Below are 19,882 nucleotides of genomic sequence, written 5' to 3' on the forward strand. Positions count from 1 at the left end.
AGAGGACAGCAACATCTAGGCTGGGCATCCGGATTTCAGCAGCTAAAGAGTTGAGGTCAAACATCCAGAGAAGCCAGCACGCTTCTGTATGACTTCCCTTATTCTGTTCCACTCCCTGGCTCTCTAATACAGGGCCAGGCTGCCTCACAGAGTGGGTGGTTAGAGGACACAAGGTCTTCCCAAGACTGGCTCAGGAGCACTGAATTTGGCCAAGGTTACCGCCGCTCAGAGGTACCGACTGATAGTTCCCACGGGCCATGTACCTTCTCACAACAATCCTTCCGGCTCAGCTGTTTTCTTCTTCTAAAAAGGAAAGGGTAAAAAATAAATCAGCGTATCTGCATCACAAACACGGAGTACCGAGCAGAGCCAAGAGCCACAGATGCTCCTCAGATGCCAAGGACAGATCGATGACAAGGAACGCCCTCTGTCTCTCTCTGCCACCCTTTCCCAGCCGTTGGCATGGGATGCAACAGCCTGCAAAGCCCTCAGGAGCTCCAGTTCCTGCTGACAACAGCTAGATGAACAGACAGTGAAGAAAGAGCTCTTACTCAGGCATGCTCCCTGAAAACAAAAGGGCCTCAGGGTCTGCTCCTTTCAAGGGAAAGTATCTTCCCTGGCGGATACAGGAAAAAGCCTTTTTTCAATCCACCCCAATCCCAAACAACCAGAGGTCAGCTTTTTGTACTGAGGCTCTGTACCGTCAGCAAGGCCAGGACATGGCTCTGCTCCCCTCCAGCCTCACGTGCTGCAGGAATGAGCATTACAAGTGCTCCTCAGAATGGCTGTTCCCATGGCACCCTGCCCCAGGTCTCCCCCATACCTTCTTCTTCTTCTTGTGAACTTCAGCAAAGCTATCTGCTGTCGACTCCCCTTCTGTGGGCATCTTTTTGTTCTTCTTTTCTTTTCCTGTCTTTTTCTCTGGGAAAGAAAAGCCAACTAAGACCTCTGTGAGGGGACATGAAGAGCTCCTGCTTGAGGAGGAGGCGTTCCTGGTGAGTTTCTGATCACATTCAATCCATGGCAGCATCTCTGGGTGAGAGCAGAGCTGCGCCACAAGGAAGCCATGCCCACCCCAGTACCCTCAGGCCTGACTAGTTTGATCCCTGCACTCGTGTGGGCAGAATTAGGCAGGATGCCCTTCTTCCCACTTGCTGCTGTCCAACCACCCTGAGGAACTGTTTCAGTGCTGGGGCAGCTGAGCGCGTGCCAGAAACCAAAGCAAGGGGAGCTACCAGCACCAGATGGACACAAGTTTCAGCTGAGCACGACTGTACCAAGAAGCTCCAGTGCATGTCTGTGCAACAGCCCACACAGAGGCTGACAGGCAAGGCTGTCTCCTCCAAAATGAAGGGGTGCATCTCTGCAGAACAGAAAGCCCAGCAGATCTGGCCCACCCATTCCATCTTCTTTCTCTCTCATAAGAAGCCCACAATAGCTATGACTTGCAAATGGATTCTGAGCTGCAAAGGATAAAAAAATGCCCTTGTGTTAGCCCAGTGCAGACGGGCAGCATCACAAGGTGCACAAGGAGGCCTCAGGCAGTTCGGCACAGACTCACCTCAACCCCCTGCCAGCCCTGAGCTGGATACTTCCAGCCCTTGTAAAGGCCAGGAAAGGAGAAAACCATGAGACAGGTCATCCCATGACATTTGCATAGGGACATCAGTTTGCTCTGCAAACAGCAAGGATCAATGCAAGTATTACACGGTTCGTGCTGTGCTGGATGTGGGACAGAGGCAGGAGAGCCCAGCTGGCTGCCTGCAGTACGACCTGATGCTGAAATGCAGAAAAAATACTGAAGTGGGGAGTTAAAAACCTTGCACTGGCTTTGAGTGGGCCAGAAAGGAATGAGACAAGGCTAATGGGAAGGTGGTTGCCCTGCAACAGAGGCTGAGCACCCATCAGCTGCAAGAACCTACTGCAAATGCAGCCCCACACAACATGCAAACTTACTTTTACTTGATTTTTTCTTTTCCTTGCTGTCTGGTGGCTTCTCTGGGTCATCAGCTGCTTTCTTTTTCTTCTTTTTGGGCACTTCTTCGTTAGCTTGTCCTTTCCGCTTCTTCTCCTTGGGCTGTCCTACAGCCCCGTCCTCTCCTGGCCGTTTCCGCTTCTGAGATGCTTTCTGCTTTTTGTTCTCTTTGTCTTTGCCCTTAGATGTTTTCACAGCCTTGTCTGCTGTGGAGGAAGTTTTCTTCTTTTCCTTCTTTTCTTTTTTCTCTTTTTTCTTCTTCTTCTTTTCCAACCCTTCTGGTGTTTGCACTGCAGGAACTCCAGCAGCAGTGGTGACCTCACTTTTACTCCCCAAACTTGACTCCTCTGGCTGTGGGGTTGAAAGCAGTGCAGATGGCAATGGGTTTGCTTGCGTCTCTTTTGCCTCAACATCATTCTCTTTCGCAGCCAGGGCTTTCTTGAATGGGGAATGCTTGGGGTTGGCATGACTTGCATCAATTTTTCCTGCCCCCTTCTCTTTGTTGGATGCTCCTGTGGCTTCCTGACCCAGAGGAGGTTTGCTTTCTGCAGAAAAAGTGACGAGAGAGATGACAACTCTGGGAGCATTCCCACACCACAGTTAGCAGAGGAGAGGAATACACATGTGAAGACAAATACCCAGTTCTCCCTCCAAAGCAAAAATCTGCTGGCCATCCCAGCTACAGCAGAGATAGCTGCGTCATGGCCAGGGGAAGCCAGCAGACGGCAGCAGCACCCCACGCTGGGTTTTGCAGTGGAGACACTACGGGAGCAGGGCCTGGTCCCAGTGTCACTCTCCTGCGCCAACACAGCTCTGCTCCTGTGCCAGGCAGACTCCCAGCCTTGCCAAAGGACCCACCTGCTTTGTGGTTTGCAGACACCTGCTCGACGTCCGTGTCAGAGTCACTGCTGTCACTGCTGGAGCTGTCAGCTGGGGCTGCTTTCGTGGAGACTTTGGCGAGGGAGCTGTTGGCATTCACAGCTGCTTTCCCTTGCCCTGCATTGCCTACAGGCTGGGGGGGAACCGTCTTTGGTGTCTGAGGTGCTGCTGGGCTCTTGGAGAGGCTCACATAACCTGTGAGGAGGGACTGAAACAGCACAGACACACTGAGGAGACAGCACAGCAGAGCAGCATCCCTCACACCAGGTACATAGATCTCTCTCTGCTGATATTGTACCCGTACTCCAAGTGAAGGGCCCCCACTTTGGCCACCTGCAGAGTGATAATGCGTGGTTCAATCAGCTTTGCAGAGAGACTGTGGCAAGGCAGGGCTGCCAGGAGAGGGAGCTAGCACAGACAGACCCTGAGCTTGCAACAGCAAGAGCTGATGGTGATAGGGTCTCTCCTTTGTTCCCACCCAGTAAAGCAGACTTGGGGAAGGCTCCTGGCCATTAGCGTGCACCCACGCACAGCTAATGCACTGCAGATGTGCTGCACGCCCTGCACATTACTTACACAGGGAATGTAATGGTTTGGACAGGGGTTAAGTTACAAATAAAAAGGGGGAAAAATCCTGCTGCTATTGGAACTACGCACCAGTTCTCTTGTTTTAACCCTTGCTAGGCACCAGCTCCTCCCATCTGCAGGGAAAGCTCTGAACCCAAGGCTTGGCTGCCTGGGGAAGCATTCCAGATTTCAAAGCCTGTGCCTTCCCACACAAGAAAGCCCTGCTCGCTGCACTACACTTTCCTCCTAGCAAACCTACCCCAGCTTTCCATTTGCTATGGTGGAAAACAACCCTTTCTCTGCTACTCAGGAGTCAGCTGCAAGATGGATCCCACAGCCTGCTCAGGTACAATACCTGTGATACTGCCTCTTCATCCTCACTGGAATCTGACGAGGAGCTGTCATCTGGCTCAGTCCCTCCTGGTTTCTGCAGCAGCCCTGCTGGAGAAGCACAGTTCACCCCATTAAACCCACCACTGCTTACTCAGGGCTAGTTCGCCTACCCAGCACATGAGGATTGCCACCAACAGGCCTTCTCCATACAAAGGGAAGCCCTCTGCAGAGCTGGAGAGAAGAAATCACTCTCCAACCACTAATGTGAAGGAGCCATGCCTCCTACAGGGGAACAAAAAGCTGGCCTGGCCCACAGCACTGAGAGCATCTTTTTGGGAGAACTGACCAGGTTTGGGAGGCTGCTTGGGTGTCTCCTCGTCACTGTCAGAGGAACTGCTGCTGTCCAAGCTGTCCTCTGCTTGGGTGAGCAGTGCAGTCTGGCTCAGCCTGGCATCCTGTGCTGGCTGCAGGCCTGGCTTCTTCAACTTGGCAGTGGGGCTTCTCAGGATGGAAGCAGCCTGCGGGGCAGCAGGGCTGGCTGGAGGAGCTTTCCCCGTGGGAGTTGTCTGCTTTAAGCAAGGAGGAGGAACAGCCTAAGGGGAGAAAGATGAAATGCATATGGAAGAAGGAATATTTGCTCATGCTCGTAACTGGACAAAGCAGCCTAGAACAGTTGGGCTTGGCAATATCAGTGCAATAACAGTGGTTCTCTATTTTAATAGAGCAATCTTCCCCCTTCCTGAGCATTCTCCTGCAGAAGAGGACAATGCACCAGCCTCAAGCTCCAGCTCGCTCACCCCCTCTGCCCACTCTCCCCAGGGAAGCTCCCCACATTCATCTCCTCTGTCTTTACCTCTCCCACCACTGTGCTGCTCTCTGAGGAATCACTGTTTGAGCTCTCAGACACTCTGGAAATTGAAGGGATAGGAGGTGCTTTTATTCCCTTCCCCGAAGGTGGTGTGGCATTAGCCTTGGCAGCCACTGTGCTTGAAACCTTGGTTGGTTTGATGTTCTGCTGGGATAGAGTCTAAAATAGATATGAAAGAAAAATAGGACAGAGCACAACTTGGAGAGAAAACAGACAGAAGCACACACCAATCCACTGCTACCTCCTCCATCTAGCACAGCTCTAATGCTCTTATTCTGCTTTCCTCACTGGTCAGCTTTGTCTACTGTGAGCTCTCATGCATGGCCAGCACCCTGCATGTGCCTACTGCATTAGCTTGGTGCCAAAAAAGCAATCCTACAGAAGGCTCACAGACACAGTACGATGTGCTTGCAAACCACAGATATCTATCCAGGGCAGCACTAGCAAGATTGTTACTGCAGACTCTATTTTGCAGAGCAGGCGCCTGGACTCTCTTACATACTGGTACAACACATTCAGGGTTAATTAGCAACAGAGATAAAGCAAGGACACCAACTGCAGGTCGAATCTGCCTTCAGGTCCACAAGCAAGTCACGGATTAAAGAGCAAATTAACAAGAAGCAGTTGTGTTTCCTCACACTTGAAGCATCTCATCAAACTTAACGTAAGAGAGGTTAAAAATAGAAGAGCCACGGGCATGGAAATCAGACACTGACATCAGGTCCAAGACACAAACCCCAGCAGGGGCAGCAAAGGAACTCTCAGCCTCCTGGTTTGTGTTACAAATAAGGCTACGTGAGCAGCCCTCCCTCTCACCATCTCTGACAAGCTGGGTCTTTGTGGGCTGACATTTCTCACACAACATCTGGCTTTCAGAAAAGAAGGCAACGCTGCACAAAACAGAGAACTGCCAATGAGAGCTCTCAGCTGTCTTGCACAGAGCTCAAGTTGCAGCAACTGCATTATTTTATACAGTCTTGGTATTATAAATAAAAAGCTTTAATCAAGGACTCTCAGGCTGGCTGCTTGCCAATCAGTTGGGTAGGAAGCAGCCTTTCCATTGGCCATAGCAATAGCCAACATGGGGAAGGATTTCCTTGAATGCTCCTCTTCTCCCTTTCCCAGCAAGGGTGCTGGCCAGAAGGGGATATGTACGTGTAGACAAATAGGACAAGAAGAGCACTTGGCCACTCAACCCTCTCTCCAGCTCCTTTAAGCACCCAAGCCCCCATCATGTAGGAATGACAACCACACTCCACAGTGAAAGCTTTTTCACATGGATTTTTCTTGGGCTTAAGGGGTGCAGAGACACCCAGAATAATTTCATGCAGAAGCAGTTCAAGCCCCCACAGAGCTCAGCTATAGCCCTATAGTACCAGCATGGAGAGAGAGACATGGCATGAAGAGACTCAACTGAGAGCTGGGATTGGCTTCATGAACATTCAGGAGTGCCTTTGGCACAGATATGGGGTCATTTCCACTCTCAAAAGTAGGGATCTGACTCTTCCTCTGGCTGAAAGGCAGCAAGTGCACTGTGCCTCCCTTCAACACAATCTGTCCAGCCTACTGAGGAATGGTAAGCAGCAAAAAGCACCAGCTGCATCCCCTGCAAAGGGTTTGGGAGGAAACGGGGAAATCCAGCTACCAAGCTCATGGAAAAACTCTGCCTGCAAGGACTTGGCTGCCTTTCCAGTCTGTTTAACTCCGTGGAGTAGGGCAAAAGGAACACAGACCCAGAGAAGCTCTGGCCTCACACATCTAGTCGTGTTCCTGCCAAAATATTCACACCCTTCACTACTCTCATGTACACCAAGCTTGCCGAAGTGCACATCCAGAGATGGGGTCACTGAGCCCCAGGGATGCTGCCAAGAAACCCTGATCCAGCTGAGAAAAGGGCTCCTCTTTGCACCATCTACCACCCACTCAACTACCTTTGACAGTCCTGAGATACCTCCTCACACCCACACTCAGCAGGTCAGCAGCTCTTTACCTGTGTGGGAGGGACTATTTCCTCATCAGAATCCGACTCCTCGCTGGAGTCATCACTGCTGGCCATACACAGAACTGGGGCTGGGGCTGGTGTGGGTGCCGGTGCTTTCTTCACACTCGTTGGCTGGGGCGTAGCATTGCTTTTCACTGCAGAAAAGGCATGTGAGATTGTTACTACGAGAAAGAGTTGTCCTGGAAAGCCATGGAAAACAAGAGTTATCATCAACAGGCCAGGCGGTTCCATTTACAGGGTAGAAAAGGAAACCACGAGGATGAAGGCGAGGGATCCTGGTCACTACATGAGACTCACCAGCAGGCAGTGCAGGCTGTATCTGTGGCACTGGAGTCTCCTCCTCACTGTCAGACGAGTCGCTGCTTCCACTTTCAGAGCTCTCATTCTTCAAGGTGCTTCCCACTGCCTTTTGAGGAGTCGTGGCTTTAGCAGCCTGGCTCAGGCTGGGAACGGACCCAGGCTGTTCTGGTAACCTCTGAACAAAAAAAGAAACACAGTCCCAGGAATATGGTATTAGTACAAAAAAGAACCCGGCAACTCAACTGGGATGTACTCTCGCAGCTTGGGCAAAAGGCTGCAGACATCCCTCCTGCACACTGCTGGAGGCTAGCAGTGACAGAGGGAGAGTGCCTGCTGAGAGATCTGGTAGCTGCAGCACCCGCAGATATTCTCCAAGCTCACAGTGCTCTGCACCCACTCAGTTTACTCCGCTCATCGCTCATCTTTGGGCTGTTCTGCCAAAGAGCAGCATCACGCTTTGCAGAGCAGGCAGCCCCCTTCAACCCGCATGCTGACAGACTGCTTGGTGCCGTGCCTCGGGCTCTGCTGCAGGAGGGTAAGACAGACTCCTGCCCCGCTGCACAGCCCCTGCCATCCCCATTTCCCAGTCCTGCGACGCTGCAAACCCAGCCCTGCCTGCCCTCAACCCTCCACCAGCCATGGCCAGCAGCCGAGAGCAGCAGCCCAGCCGCCTCACAGGAGGATGGAGCCTATTGTGCTTCCTGGCACAGCCCCACAGAGGGCTGCCACTGGGGCAGTGTTTATCATCTCCAAGCCAAACACTAAACAGACAACAGCATCTGCATGTTTATCCCATTACAGAACAGCACTCGGAACAAGCCAAGCACATTTTGACTCTGCTTAGAGAAACAGAAACCTCCAAAAGCACTTGGGAGGGGGGGGCAGCAAACCCCACTTGTCTGTTTTGTTTTGATTCCAGTGAGTCACTATCTCCAGGAGAGAGGCCAGACTTGCAGTGCTGAAGAGAGAAGTGCTTGAAGACAGCAGTAGAGTTCACATGGTCTGCATGAATGCATTAGCTCCATTCCCTTTCCTTCCCAGGCAGTGCTGTGCAAAGCAAAAATCCACCGAGATCAAACCCCAGTCGCTCCCTTTTAAGACCTTCACAGCACCAGGACTGGCTTATCCCCGTGCAGGAGGGCTGCTTTGCCTTCTAACTTCAGAAGAGATTAGAAAAGACCTATGGAAGAACTAGATGGAGGAATCCTGGCACTGAACAAACACAGCATCCACAGAGAAACCACTATAAGCCTTTATACAGCCCTGGGATTCCTCACATATTCCTGGGCAGAAGCCAAGGTCCCTCCATCCACCTGATCCTGGTCACTGCCAGATGGCTGACGGCCACCACGTCCCATGGCATGGCTCCAGACAGAATCAGGCCAGCAGCGTGGCTGAGCAGAGTAACACAGGCAGGGGGTTCTGACAGCTTAGAGTCACAGGTACTGCAGTAACTCAGAGAGGAGGAAAATAACTCAAGAGGAAATCATTTTTCCTGCTCCTTCTTCAGTCCCCAAACCAGGAGCTGCCTGTGGATCAGTACGAGTGATGACTCAGCTCCTGCACAACCCATCTGTCACTCCACTGGGTCCATTTGCATCATGCAGCTCTGCATGACAAGAGGGGGAAGCAACGCCAAGCCACGTGCAATGAGCAAACTGTAACAATCACATTCCTCCATAGAAGTGCCACCAGCGTATCAGGACTGAAATCAATAGCTCAGCTGTGTCACGACACAGTGAAGGGAGTACTGACACCTGCAAGTGAGCACAGGGACAGGATTCGGGGAGGGAAAGACTTTCCAGCTCATGGGAGATCTGGCCTCCCTGCACAGGACCTGCAGTCTAAGACAAAAACCTGCAGATACAGCTTCCACCAGCACAGTCTGCGTAGGTTTCTTTGGGATGCTCAGGAATGACACAAGTTCCCAGCACGTGTCTTTATGCAGCTCACACCCCGTCCTGGTAAGCAGAAACAGAAGCCTGTCCACGGTGAGCTTGTGTGCCATCTTTGGCCCACAGTGTTAAGGAGACAGGAAAGCAGAGCAGAACTGACATTTCCGAAAGAAAGGCAGCTCATCGGCTCTTTAAGGTCAGTCTGTTCTGTCCCCCCACCACCAACCTCCCCTCCAAAAATAAGCAAACACCTTGTCAACTTCTTTGACTAAATATTCCTGAGTCTTCAGGGGTAAACATACCAATTAAGCAGTTCCATTTAGGCATGATGTTCATTTTAATTGTGCTAATCCACCCCCACAGGGAAAGATGAAGCAGCTTCCAACGCTCTGTATCTGTTTGGATCTTGCACAGAAGCCAGAGGAAGTTGCAGGATACAGCAAGTCAGTGGTTAGCATATGCCCAAGTAGCAGATGGTGAGGATGAGCTAAGAGTTTGACAGGGAGGACAGGACTGTGGACACAGCTAAGCCTAACGGTTTAATCTTCAGGCTTCACTTAAGGTCCCTGTCTTCAGGCTACTAACACAAGAAGAAACAGCCTGTTTGGCAAAAATAGAGCTCCCTTGATGACAAGCTCTTCTTTGCTAACTACGTGTAGTGAAGGGTAATTGCCACTTTGCAAGAGGGAAGATGCTGAAGTGGTTAAACAGCCACTGGCAAGACAGTACTTGCTGCTGCCAGCTTCAACCCAACACAGGGGGAAAATAAAGCCACCCCAGTCTGTCCTTCAGCGGCACCCCTTCTAGAATGGACGAGTCTCAATAGTTTTACAGTGAATCCTTCATAGCCCAGTGTATGGGAGCTGCTGAACCACAGCCTGAACCTCTGATTGATCACCTGAGGCGAGCAATGAGTCAGCCCTGGGAGCACAGGTGAAGGCAATTCACCTGTGCTGCTGGAAGGGGTGAAGCCTGGCTCCACCTCTGCTAGACCCATATAAGAGCTGACTACCAGTGGGAAAGGACCTCTTTCTAGAGATCCCTCCTTTGGAGTTTTACAGCAAGCCCAGGACAAGGGTAAGCACTCTTATTTATTCTCTTTTTGGTATAATAGCTGCTTAGCCAAACTCTCTTGTTTATTTCATATTATAACATCTGCATATTCATTGATTATACACCCAGCTATCAAGATAGCTGCTCCTGCCACTCAAAGCTGAATCTTTATGTATAATAATGCAGGAAGAGAGCAGCACAGAGCCAACTGTTAGAGAAGCATCCCCCTCCACCCACCTCAGCAGACCAAGGCTATAAAGACAAAAAATGCAGAGCCTCTCTGGTTCCTGCCTATCAATCCTGAAAGGACAGGTTGACAAAGAGCCTCCTTGTAAGGACACGTGAGGCTCTGCCCCTGGATTCCCTTCCTCCCCAGCAGATAATAACTACCATCTCCAAAACACTGTTTTCAGGGCACTTCCCAAAAGGCTCTGCAGCTCAGAGTCAATGCAGTGAGAATCCATACAATGGACTTGAGGATGCTCTCACAGCTGAGGATGCTTTCGCAAAGGGATTTGCCTTTAGTCTGAGCTCCTGAGAGAGCTCTAAACAACTGCACAGCACAGGAGAATCAAGCAAGACCAAACCACTGACAACCCCTCACAAGGCCCGCTCCAGAGGGGGAAGGCACAATTGCAATGAATCAGTCAGAATCAGACTAGTTCCCAAGAGGCACTTGGCATCTATTCCCTACACACAGATGCTGCTGCTGGGACACTGCTCCTCAGCTGAGCTTGTGTTTTCCAACAGTTCTTGCAATGGTGTCCTGCATAGAAGATCCTGACAATCCTTAGGAATCGTGCAATCCTTTAGGTTGGAAAAGACCTTCAAGATCATCAAGTCTAATCATCAACCTGAACTGATCAGTGGTAGCATTTAATGGCTGAACAACTGCTTTGTGCAGCCCGTGTGAGCTGAATGCACTATCACCCACCTTCTGGCTGACAGGCACAGGCAGATCCTCCTCTTCACTGCCTGAAGAGTCAGTGCTCTCTGCCGGGTTTGTACTTTCAGCTGGCTTTGCAGGAGCAGCAGTCCTTCCTGGCGTGGCTTTAGCTTGCTTTAGCGCTGCTGTTTTTGGTGCTTGCTTCCCTTGGGACAGTGGAAGTGTTTTTGCTGGAGCCGCTTTGCTGGAGAGTGATGCTGCTGGTGTGGTTTTCACTGGGGATAGGATGGCTTGGGAGGTTTTTAAGGATGGCTTTGACTGGACAAGACAAGAAAGGACAGTGTGAAAGAAGGCAAATTCCATGGTTGCATAATTAATCTCCTCAGACTGTAATCAAGGAAAGATTTCAGAGCCCCCTGGGATAGACAAATGCTGAAGGAAGTCAGCAGCTGGAAGAAGAGACAAGAAATCCTTTCACCCAGCTGCCTGGGGACAGCATCCCAAGATAAGGAAATAAGACCAGACATTCTTCATCAGCCTTCTGATATTACCAGTCACCTCTACTGACGCAAGTTGGAGATCTCTCCACAGGAAGGAAGCTAAGCTGTGCTAGCTTGCCAAATTATATGCCATTTATTGTAACTTATAGCTGAAAGACAAATCCAACCATGGCAATTCCCAGCCTTGGAGAGGCATGCAAGGACAGTGTCAGACAGATGCACCTGGGTTACTGATGGAGGCTCCTCATTTCCACTGTCTGACGAGTCGCTGCTCTCTGAGGTGTCATCAGGCTTTGCAGCCACTGGAGCCGCTTCGGAGCCGTGCTCAGTCTGGTTTGGTGTCACTGCTTTTTGCTTCACTGTGCTGCTCTTCTTGGTGGACACTGAAGTAGCAGGTGCACTTTTCACAGGTGTTGAATTAACCTGCACTGCTTTAACAGCTGGTTGTGCCTGGGAACAGGAGGAAGAAAAGGAGAATCTTACACACTTAGGAGAGAAGAAACTGGCTCTGTCATAATTGCAGAATCTGGTTAAGCAAGGTCACCACACTGCCTTTGATCAGGAAAGGCTCGTTCAGACTACAAAACTGGGCACTTGAAGCAAGCCACTTGTCCATAGACAGCTTGGCCAACCTGTCCTCCTTCTGCAAGTCACATCTGTACAGTTATGTTTAATCACTTCCTACAGATCAAAGAATCTCCTTCCACTTCAGGTACTGGGAGAAATTGGAATGAAGCATTTGCTGCTGACAGAGATTAGTGGAGCTCTCAGCTACACAGCATGTTTCTGTGGTCTTGGATTTGGGGATTTTATGCCTCCAGGGATGAAAGGGATGTTCTCAGAGAACTGAGCACTGCAGCATTTTCTCTCCCTTTCAAGAGAAGGGAATTGATTTCTTGGGGACGAAGACTCTGAGAGGTTACCTGGACTGCTGTGGTCGCAAGCTCCTCCTCAGATGATGTCTCATCACTTGATTCCTCACTGCTGCTCTCAGCTTCCCCAGCTGCCTGCTTCAGCTCTGAAACATGAGAAGGGAGACAACACAGCTGCTGCCTGCTCTCAGCTCCCTGAGCACGATGCTAATGCAGCTTTTGAAGTCCGGAAAACAAAACAAGCAGCAGTGAGAGAGATTTGCAGGGAAGAGAGCCTAGTCTTTCCAAAAACATCAGCTGCCTGCTAGGAACTGCTTCTCCAGGCAAGCATCTACCCACAAACACAGCTCCCCCAAATACAGGCAGATGAGAAATCCCTTTCTGACTTCTCTCTGATCATGCAGGGAGTCGTCCAGCTACACACAGCTCCCTGCAGGGGCACCCTAGCCTGGCTGAACCTCCTCTGAAAAAAGTCAAGAGAAGGACCATTTGAAGAGCTTTTGCAACACGTTCCTCACCTCCAACAAACAAAGCAGTAAAAGAGATTTCCCCCCTAAAGACAACAAAATACCCTAAAATAATCACTTTGCAATAGCAACCAAAGATGCTCAAGTGCCTGTCTTCGAAGCTGGAAGTGTCTACTGCATTAGTGCTGCATCTTGTTCAGATATGCTACATTCACCTCCAGCCCTGCAGAGCACAATGGTGACAGAGATGCAGACAGACTCCTTAGCACAACATCTGCTACTCAAAATGGAAGCAAGCATGCTGGATTCATCCCACAGAGCTCCAGAGCTGCCTGCTTTGCAGTATTCTTGCAGTCTCCCCAGGAGCAACTGCTTTGAGCTTTCCAGCAAGGGAACTGAAAGCAACGTGCTATGATACGGCAGGGATCTGATCTGTGGTGAAGGCAGAGCACAACACATGCATTCACTCTGCCCTGCAGGCTCCTTACCCACTTTGGGGGCTGAGGCCTTCACAGTCGGTGTCTCCTTTTCCTCCTCACTCTCTGATGAGCTGCTGCTGCTGCAGCTTTCTGGTGCTTTGGTCGTTACTGGAGCTTTGCTTTGTACTGCTTGGCTCACGGCTGCTACAGCTCGTCCAGGTTTCCCAGGACCAGGCAGTTTCTGCCCAGCCTTGGCTGGGGTCGCAACTGATGCACTGGGCTGCTGCTTATTTGAGAGCACAGTTCTGTTTGCAGCAGAGGACGCTGCTACTTTACTGCCTGGAGCAGTGGGTTTAACAGGAGAATGCAAGGAGTTGGCAGCTTTGCCACTCACCACAGCTGGTGTCACCTACAGAAAACAAAAGAAATTAGAAGTCTATAGAAAAAATGAGGGGCTAAACTGGACAAAGCATTACCTCAAGCAGCAATTTTGCATCTGGACAAGTTCTAACACTTAGACAGCATCCCCTTACCGTAATTGCACCTTTGCCACTTGGCGTTTCCTCTTCTGATGAAGAGTCATCATCTTCACTGCTTTCTACATTCACTGCTGAGTTTTTGACTGGGGAAATGTTGGTTACTGCACAGGAGAGACACAGAGAAATGAAGACAGACCTCCTCACATCAGAACAGTCCCTGTTCTGCAAAGGCTCCCAGCAGGCAGGGCAGAGCCCATCTTTACACCTGCCTCAGCTCCACAGCCACTACTCTTGCAACACGTAGGTGCCTTGCTTCTACCACAGCCAAGACACAATCTGCACAGTTCCATGGGATGTATTACAGCAGATGAGATTGAGCTAAAACACCTGAGGAAGGTGGGCTTTTGTTAGGCTGCACAAGCCAATGGCTCCCATGTCAGCAGCACAAGGGCTGTCCCTTGTGACCAAATAAAAAGGTCCTTCCCTCATCTGTGAAAATACCTTTCTTTGCTAGCCAAGCAGACAGCTGGGGCTTATTTCCCAAGGCTTCACCCAAGCTACAATATCCAATCCCTTCCCTCCCCAGTGAATCATAGAAGGTTTTTATTGGCCTCAGCATACATCTGCGCTCTTCAAAAACTCTACATGAGATAAATCTGATAAATGTGATGAATCTGTTGTCCTAAGAGCATGAGGGAGTAGCCATTGATTTTCATGCATTCTCTCTAGCCAAGCAAACTGAACTGCTCCACACAACCCCTCACTATTACTCTGTGAAATTCAGGGAGTTTACAGGCTCTTACCATTTCCAGTTTTCGTCTTCTCTTTCTCATCCTCTTCTTTCTCTGAGCTTTCAGAGCTGCTCACAGGATCAGGAACTCTGATCTTTTCTGGGATGGCCGCCTCCTCATCACTCAGCTTTCTTCTCCTGGCTTTTGAAGGAGTTCTAAGGGGAATGGATTTTGTGTCAAAAAAAGGGAAATATGAAGAAGAAATAGGAAAATTTAACATCATCCGCTCTCAGGCCAGGCTTAAGCCTGAGGACAAATAAGTGTCATTCTTCTACAGCTCCCAAGGAGGGGAGGAATGCCTGCCCAGTTTGTTGGCAGCTGGTAATACAACAGAAATCACTCCAAGAATTTGCCATGTGTGACCAGGCGTTCCATACATCGCATGCAGGAGAGCAGCGGTGACCTCAGGTGCTCGCCTTGCAGCAGCCTTTGAGGGCTGCATGTACTCCTCCTGCACAGGGCTGAACCTGTTCAGCATTCCCACCACTTCAGCAGCTCTGCAGCCTCCCTCACCCACCCAGCATCCCCCAGTAAGAAACAGGTCCAGCAGGAAGGCCGCTCCTAAACTGCAAATGCCAGCTACTAGGCTGGCTTTGAAAAGAGTTTCTGGAATACAGCACAGAGGATGGTCTCAGTCAGATGGGAAGGAGCTGCAGCACAGTCTGAGGAAAGGTATTTTCTAACCTGTGAAGTGACAAAACTAGAGGATCACAGCTCACCCAGACAAGTGCATTTGAGCCAAGCAGGACACTTTCTGGATAAATTAAACCGCAAGTCAACACATCCCTCATGTAGAAGACATAGCAAGGGCCAGCAAGGAATAAAAGGCCTACTTGTGGTGTGGAATCAGAAGGTAAGGGTGACACCACAGAACTGGGAATCAGTCAGTGTGAGCGCCCTGTCATCCCTTGGGTTTAAAAGTAATATGACAACAGGCACAGAAGAAGGTCGGCATCAACACCCAAGAAAGCAAAATATTAATGGAGGCAGGAACTGTAAATCCTGGTTCTTGCACTACTCCTTTCTTATCTAGATCCAGCTTTCTCCTGCTCTTGCAGGAACAAGACCAAGGCATGAGGCATCCTAGCAGGAAACACCTCTTCAGCAAACGCCTGCTTCCCAGGGCTGGGGCACAGTCAAAGGAATGCTTTCACTCACGCACTTCTCAGCACAGGCACCAAGACCCAGCTGCACTGACACCCTGCTTCCCCAAGCCTGCAGCTTCCAGCTCTGCATCAAAGTGCAGAGGGTGAGAACAAATAATATTTCACTGCACACAGCTGGAGGCTTAGTGCTGCAGATGTTCACAGGAAGCACTCAGTTGGAAAACGATGTGAGAAGTTACTGGGATGGACAAGTATGGGCATGAGAGGGTTGGCTGGAAGCAGGAGATCCTTTGCTGCCCAGAAAGGTGGTGGATGTCCCATCCCTGGAGACATTCTGTGTCAGACTGAATCAAACTCTGAGCAACCTGATGGAGCTGTGGGTATCCCTGTTCACTGCAGGAGAGTTGGATCAGTTGGTTACTAAGGGTCCCTTCCAACTCAAACGATTCTAAGGTCCTTTCAGGTAGATACAGGTGCTACCTGTGCTTTGCTTGGGGCACTGTGAGTCTCTGCCCATTCTCCACGTGCAGCTCACTCTGGCTGCAATCAATATGCACGCGTAAAGCACGTGGCTTGGTAAGGGAACTGAAACAGAGACGGGGAAAGCAAAGCATGCCTCTGATCCCAGCATCAACAGCATCTCAAAGCTAAGAAACAACTTATCCCTAAGCTAAGGAAACGTTACCACGTGAAACCAGGACAGGAGGAAGGCTGCCGACCACAGCCACCACACAAAGGGGAAGCCCCGCAAATCACGGACACACGTGTCCCCCGGCCCCCTCCCTCCCCACTCACTTCTCCCAGTGCGTGAAGATCTCCTCCAGCGACGTCGCCAGGGACGGGAGCAACTTCTGAGGGGTAGAAAACACGCGTCAGCCCCCGGTTCTGCTCCCAGCACCCACGATACCGCCCCGGGCCACGCGAACCCCGCGCACAGACCCTGCCCGTGAGCCCGGCCCCACACGCGCGGCACCGCACCGCGCCGCCCCTCGGGCCCACGGCGAGCGCAGCCCAATGGAAGCCGGCCCGGCCCTTTACCTGTCCGAGCTGCGCCTGCAGTTCGCGGGCCGCCCGCGCGTAGCCGGTGCGCAGGAGGTGCTGGTGGATGAGGGCCAGCAGCTCCCGTCGCCCGCGGCCCTCCGCCGCCATGGCGCGGCCCAGCTCCGCGCTGCCCCGGGCGCCGCGTGCCGCGCTGGGCGACGTCACGTCCGCTTCCGGCCGCGCGGCCTCCTGGGAAATGTAGTGCCGGAAGTGGCTGCAGGGGCCGGGGTTGGGATGCTGCGGGGTGCGAGTTGAGTTACATTGGGGTTGGGTTGCATTGACGTTGCGGTTGGGTTTAGAGCTGAGGTTGGGGTTGGGGTGCGTTGAGTTTGGGCTGCGTTGGGATTGGGTTGTGTCTTGCCCACTGTGGCCACTGAGCTGAGCAGGGTAATCCTGGGAAGCCACGATGGCGCCCAAAGCAGGACAGGGAGCATAGCTGAAGCCTGAAGCCAAATCCAGAAATGAACTGGGCTGGCTGAGGGGGACCCAAACCGGGCACCGAGCCTCTCCTGAGGAGCTCCAGCCAGCCCCAGGCTGAGGGGGAACCTCTGGGGCAAACAGAGCTGTGCTCAGGAGCAAAAACCCAGGCACCATCTGGGCCCGGGGAGCTCAAGAGATATTCGGGATGCATGCTGATGCTTCTTACATTGCTGCATTCCAGCAGGAGATCAGACACCTCCCACAACAAGGACGGGCTGATAACCAACGAGGCAGTGATTACTTCAGCAACAGCCACTAAATTTTCCTCTTGTGGGGACAGAGGCCTCACTGCTCTGGAGTGATTTACTGTTGGATAGACATGAAGCTGCTGCAAGGATCTGCTCAGGCATTCTGGGGGCAAACAAAGCAAACAATGAGAAGAAGGAGCTCCTGACACAATGCAGCTGTTGGAGGCAGGCTGCGTTGCAGAAGCGCTGCCCTGTTACCCCCCTCCCCATGCTGATACTTTCCAGGAAAAATCTGGCTCCTGTCACTTCAGCAGAGGTTTATTTTTAGAAGGTTTAATAATGACCGTGGCTTGTCTGTCACTCACTCAAAATACAGAACCTTTATTTGCGTTTATAGCAAAGATTAAATATAAAACTGACTGTGTTCCAATTGGCTCCCGCACCAAATTTCTTTGACACCAGCATCATCCAAAGCAATAAAGCCACCAGCCAGGTGGCAGGTTTACAGCTCCTGCAAATGAAGCACAGACGTGGCTAGGCATTTCTAGGGGTGACCTCCTCCGGCACAGACAGTCATTGAAGCTTGCTGTAAATGTGGCTGTGGCATCCCTGCAAGGGTGATGCTGTGGCTGACCAGGACAGCATTCCCTTGCTCCGGGATGACCTCGCACAAAGGCATGAGGCTTATCAGCCAGCATCTGCTTTGGAGACCCAGTTCTCCAGCTAAGGAGGGAAAAAAACAGGTAAGGAAAGCATGTTGGGGCAGAAAGCCCTCAAGCGTGTGTCCTGTGGTGGACTGACCAGGGCAGAGCATGTAGAGCCAATGCGGCCTGGAGCAAATGCCTGAAGAAGATGACTTCAGGGGCCTCTGGAATTGGAAAAACCGACCCAACCTCTTCCACCTCTATCCCTGCATACTCCATGGTGTGCAAGAATCTACAGATGAAGGAAGGGATGCCCATGCTTTGGGCAGAAAGGAGAGGATCTCTCCAAGGCAACAAAGCTCTCCCAACTAATGTCACAGGAAAAAGGGGTTGGATTTGGTTTTGGTCAGTTCTAGTAGAATGTGGAAAGGAAGAAGACAGAGTTGAACGTAGATGGAGAGAAAACATGTTCAGAAGGTGCTTTTTACAAGCATGGCAAGTAGAGTATAGGATCATAGAGTCATTAAGTTTGGAAAAGACCTCTGAGATCACCTAGTCCAACTGTCCACCTACTGCCCACTAAACTGTGTCCCTAAGTACCACATCTACACATTTCTTAATGTTAAACCCTGGAGAGCCCACGGACAAATGACTTCAAAAACGGACTCCATTTTTTCCTCAAGTGTCTGCTACAGTTCAGGGTCACCCGAGTCCAAAGTTTGATACCTTCAAGCCATGAATACCCTTAGGAAACCACAGCGCAGGGCCTGGTAGTAACACAAGCCACTTGAATGAACTAATCTGAAATATATATATATGTACTCTGCACCACAATTACAGGTAGAGAAGGTATTTGAGGCGTTTGGTAAACATGCCAAATAATAAATACAGTTATTCAGTCAGCAAACAGCTGCATGATTATAAATAGGAAAATTGACCTCAGCCTGAAGCCAGCTGAGGCCCAACAACATGCTCTTATTAAGGAGTGATTTTTTTTTCCCTGCATTTTTTTGGAGGGACATTGAAAGTATTTTGCCCACTCTTTATTTTAGGAAGGTGAAATGTCCCTGGTGGATTTCAAAAGCTAACCTCTCGGGTATGCGTTTTCCATGCCAAGACACTGAGTCACGAATAGATCGGAGGAAGAAGTGTCAAACCCAGACGGGATAACACGGCTGTGATTTAGTAGCCAGCTCAGTCTGCTAATAACCGCACAGCCCGCTCCATGCCCTCAGCCTCACAAGCTGACAGCTTTGCTCGCTGCCACTTTCACATGCTATTTGCTTATTGCTTGGGGTAAAACTTGTCCACACCTATTCCATTCTGAATGACTGTTTGTGTCCTGGCCAAACCCAGGCTTGGGGAGCTGCTAGCAGCTGCACGGCGCCGTCATTCCTGCTCTGCGCCCTATGGAAGCTAACAGTCTCTAAGCACGTCTGCTGGACCCTTGGGCTTGCAGGGACACTTCTCTGCTCTCTGTTCATGAAGCTACAAGCATCATTTTTGTGTATTTGTCCACTTACAAGTCTGCAGCATTAGCGTGATGTAGCCATGGGGAACATATCCTCTGCCATGCGTGGACATTTTTATCTGGTGCTGCTCAGCTGGGTGTAGTTTTCAGGCATGGGGCTGATTCTGCCTGTTGCTGTTTTGGGGAATGAAAAGGCTGCATGAAACAAAGTGAAGAGATGTTGTGATCCTTAGGGATGCTGGCGTAGTACACAGCATCTATGGGGTCTGGATCGGTAGGGATGCTGGTATGGTGCACAGAATCTATGGGGTCAGGATACCGAGTGGTCCCAGATGTTTGCCTGAGGAATTTCTTCCTCCAACTACTCATTCTGCCTCTGCTGGATCCCCTGTCCAAGGGGTGGGTTGTCTGTCTGGGAACAGGAGCATTGTCACCACCAGCAGGTTATTCTGGTGGGTCTTAGCATCAGACCACTGTCCCTAAACGTGAGTCTGACCCATATTGTACCCCATTATAGGCAAGATCATCAGGATGCTTCACACAGCATCTCTAGGGCAGCTGTTCCATGGCTTTTCTGGTGTTCTGCTGCTGGGATGCTCCTGCGGGAAAATGGGGATGGAGCAGGATGAGGGGAGCATAAGAGAGATGGATGGAGGTGGAAGGAAT

The 19,882-nt window shown here is 50.9% G+C and overlaps 1 protein-coding gene across 1 annotated transcript; it reads right to left on the minus strand.

Moving 5' to 3' along the window:
* Positions 1-267: 267 nt before the first annotated feature.
* On the minus strand, positions 268-16,541 carry TCOF1 (treacle ribosome biogenesis factor 1; the record flags this gene model as incomplete). Its single annotated transcript, XM_079542326.1, has 16 exons — positions 268-303; positions 824-921; positions 1,957-2,520; positions 2,834-3,062; positions 3,777-3,859; positions 4,101-4,347; positions 6,613-6,758; positions 6,922-7,099; positions 10,807-11,076; positions 11,481-11,708; positions 12,182-12,276; positions 13,086-13,425; positions 13,550-13,656; positions 14,299-14,441; positions 16,188-16,243; positions 16,431-16,541. The coding sequence occupies 16 exons, from the start codon at positions 16,539-16,541 to the stop codon at positions 268-270; spliced, it is 2,931 nt and encodes a 976-aa protein (XP_079398452.1).
* Positions 16,542-19,882: the final 3,341 nt, after the last annotated feature.

The sequence above is a fragment of the Tetrao urogallus genome, assembly GCF_951394365.1.
Source record: "Tetrao urogallus genome assembly, chromosome: 14".
NCBI classification, from domain to species: Eukaryota; Metazoa; Chordata; class Aves; order Galliformes; family Phasianidae; genus Tetrao; species Tetrao urogallus.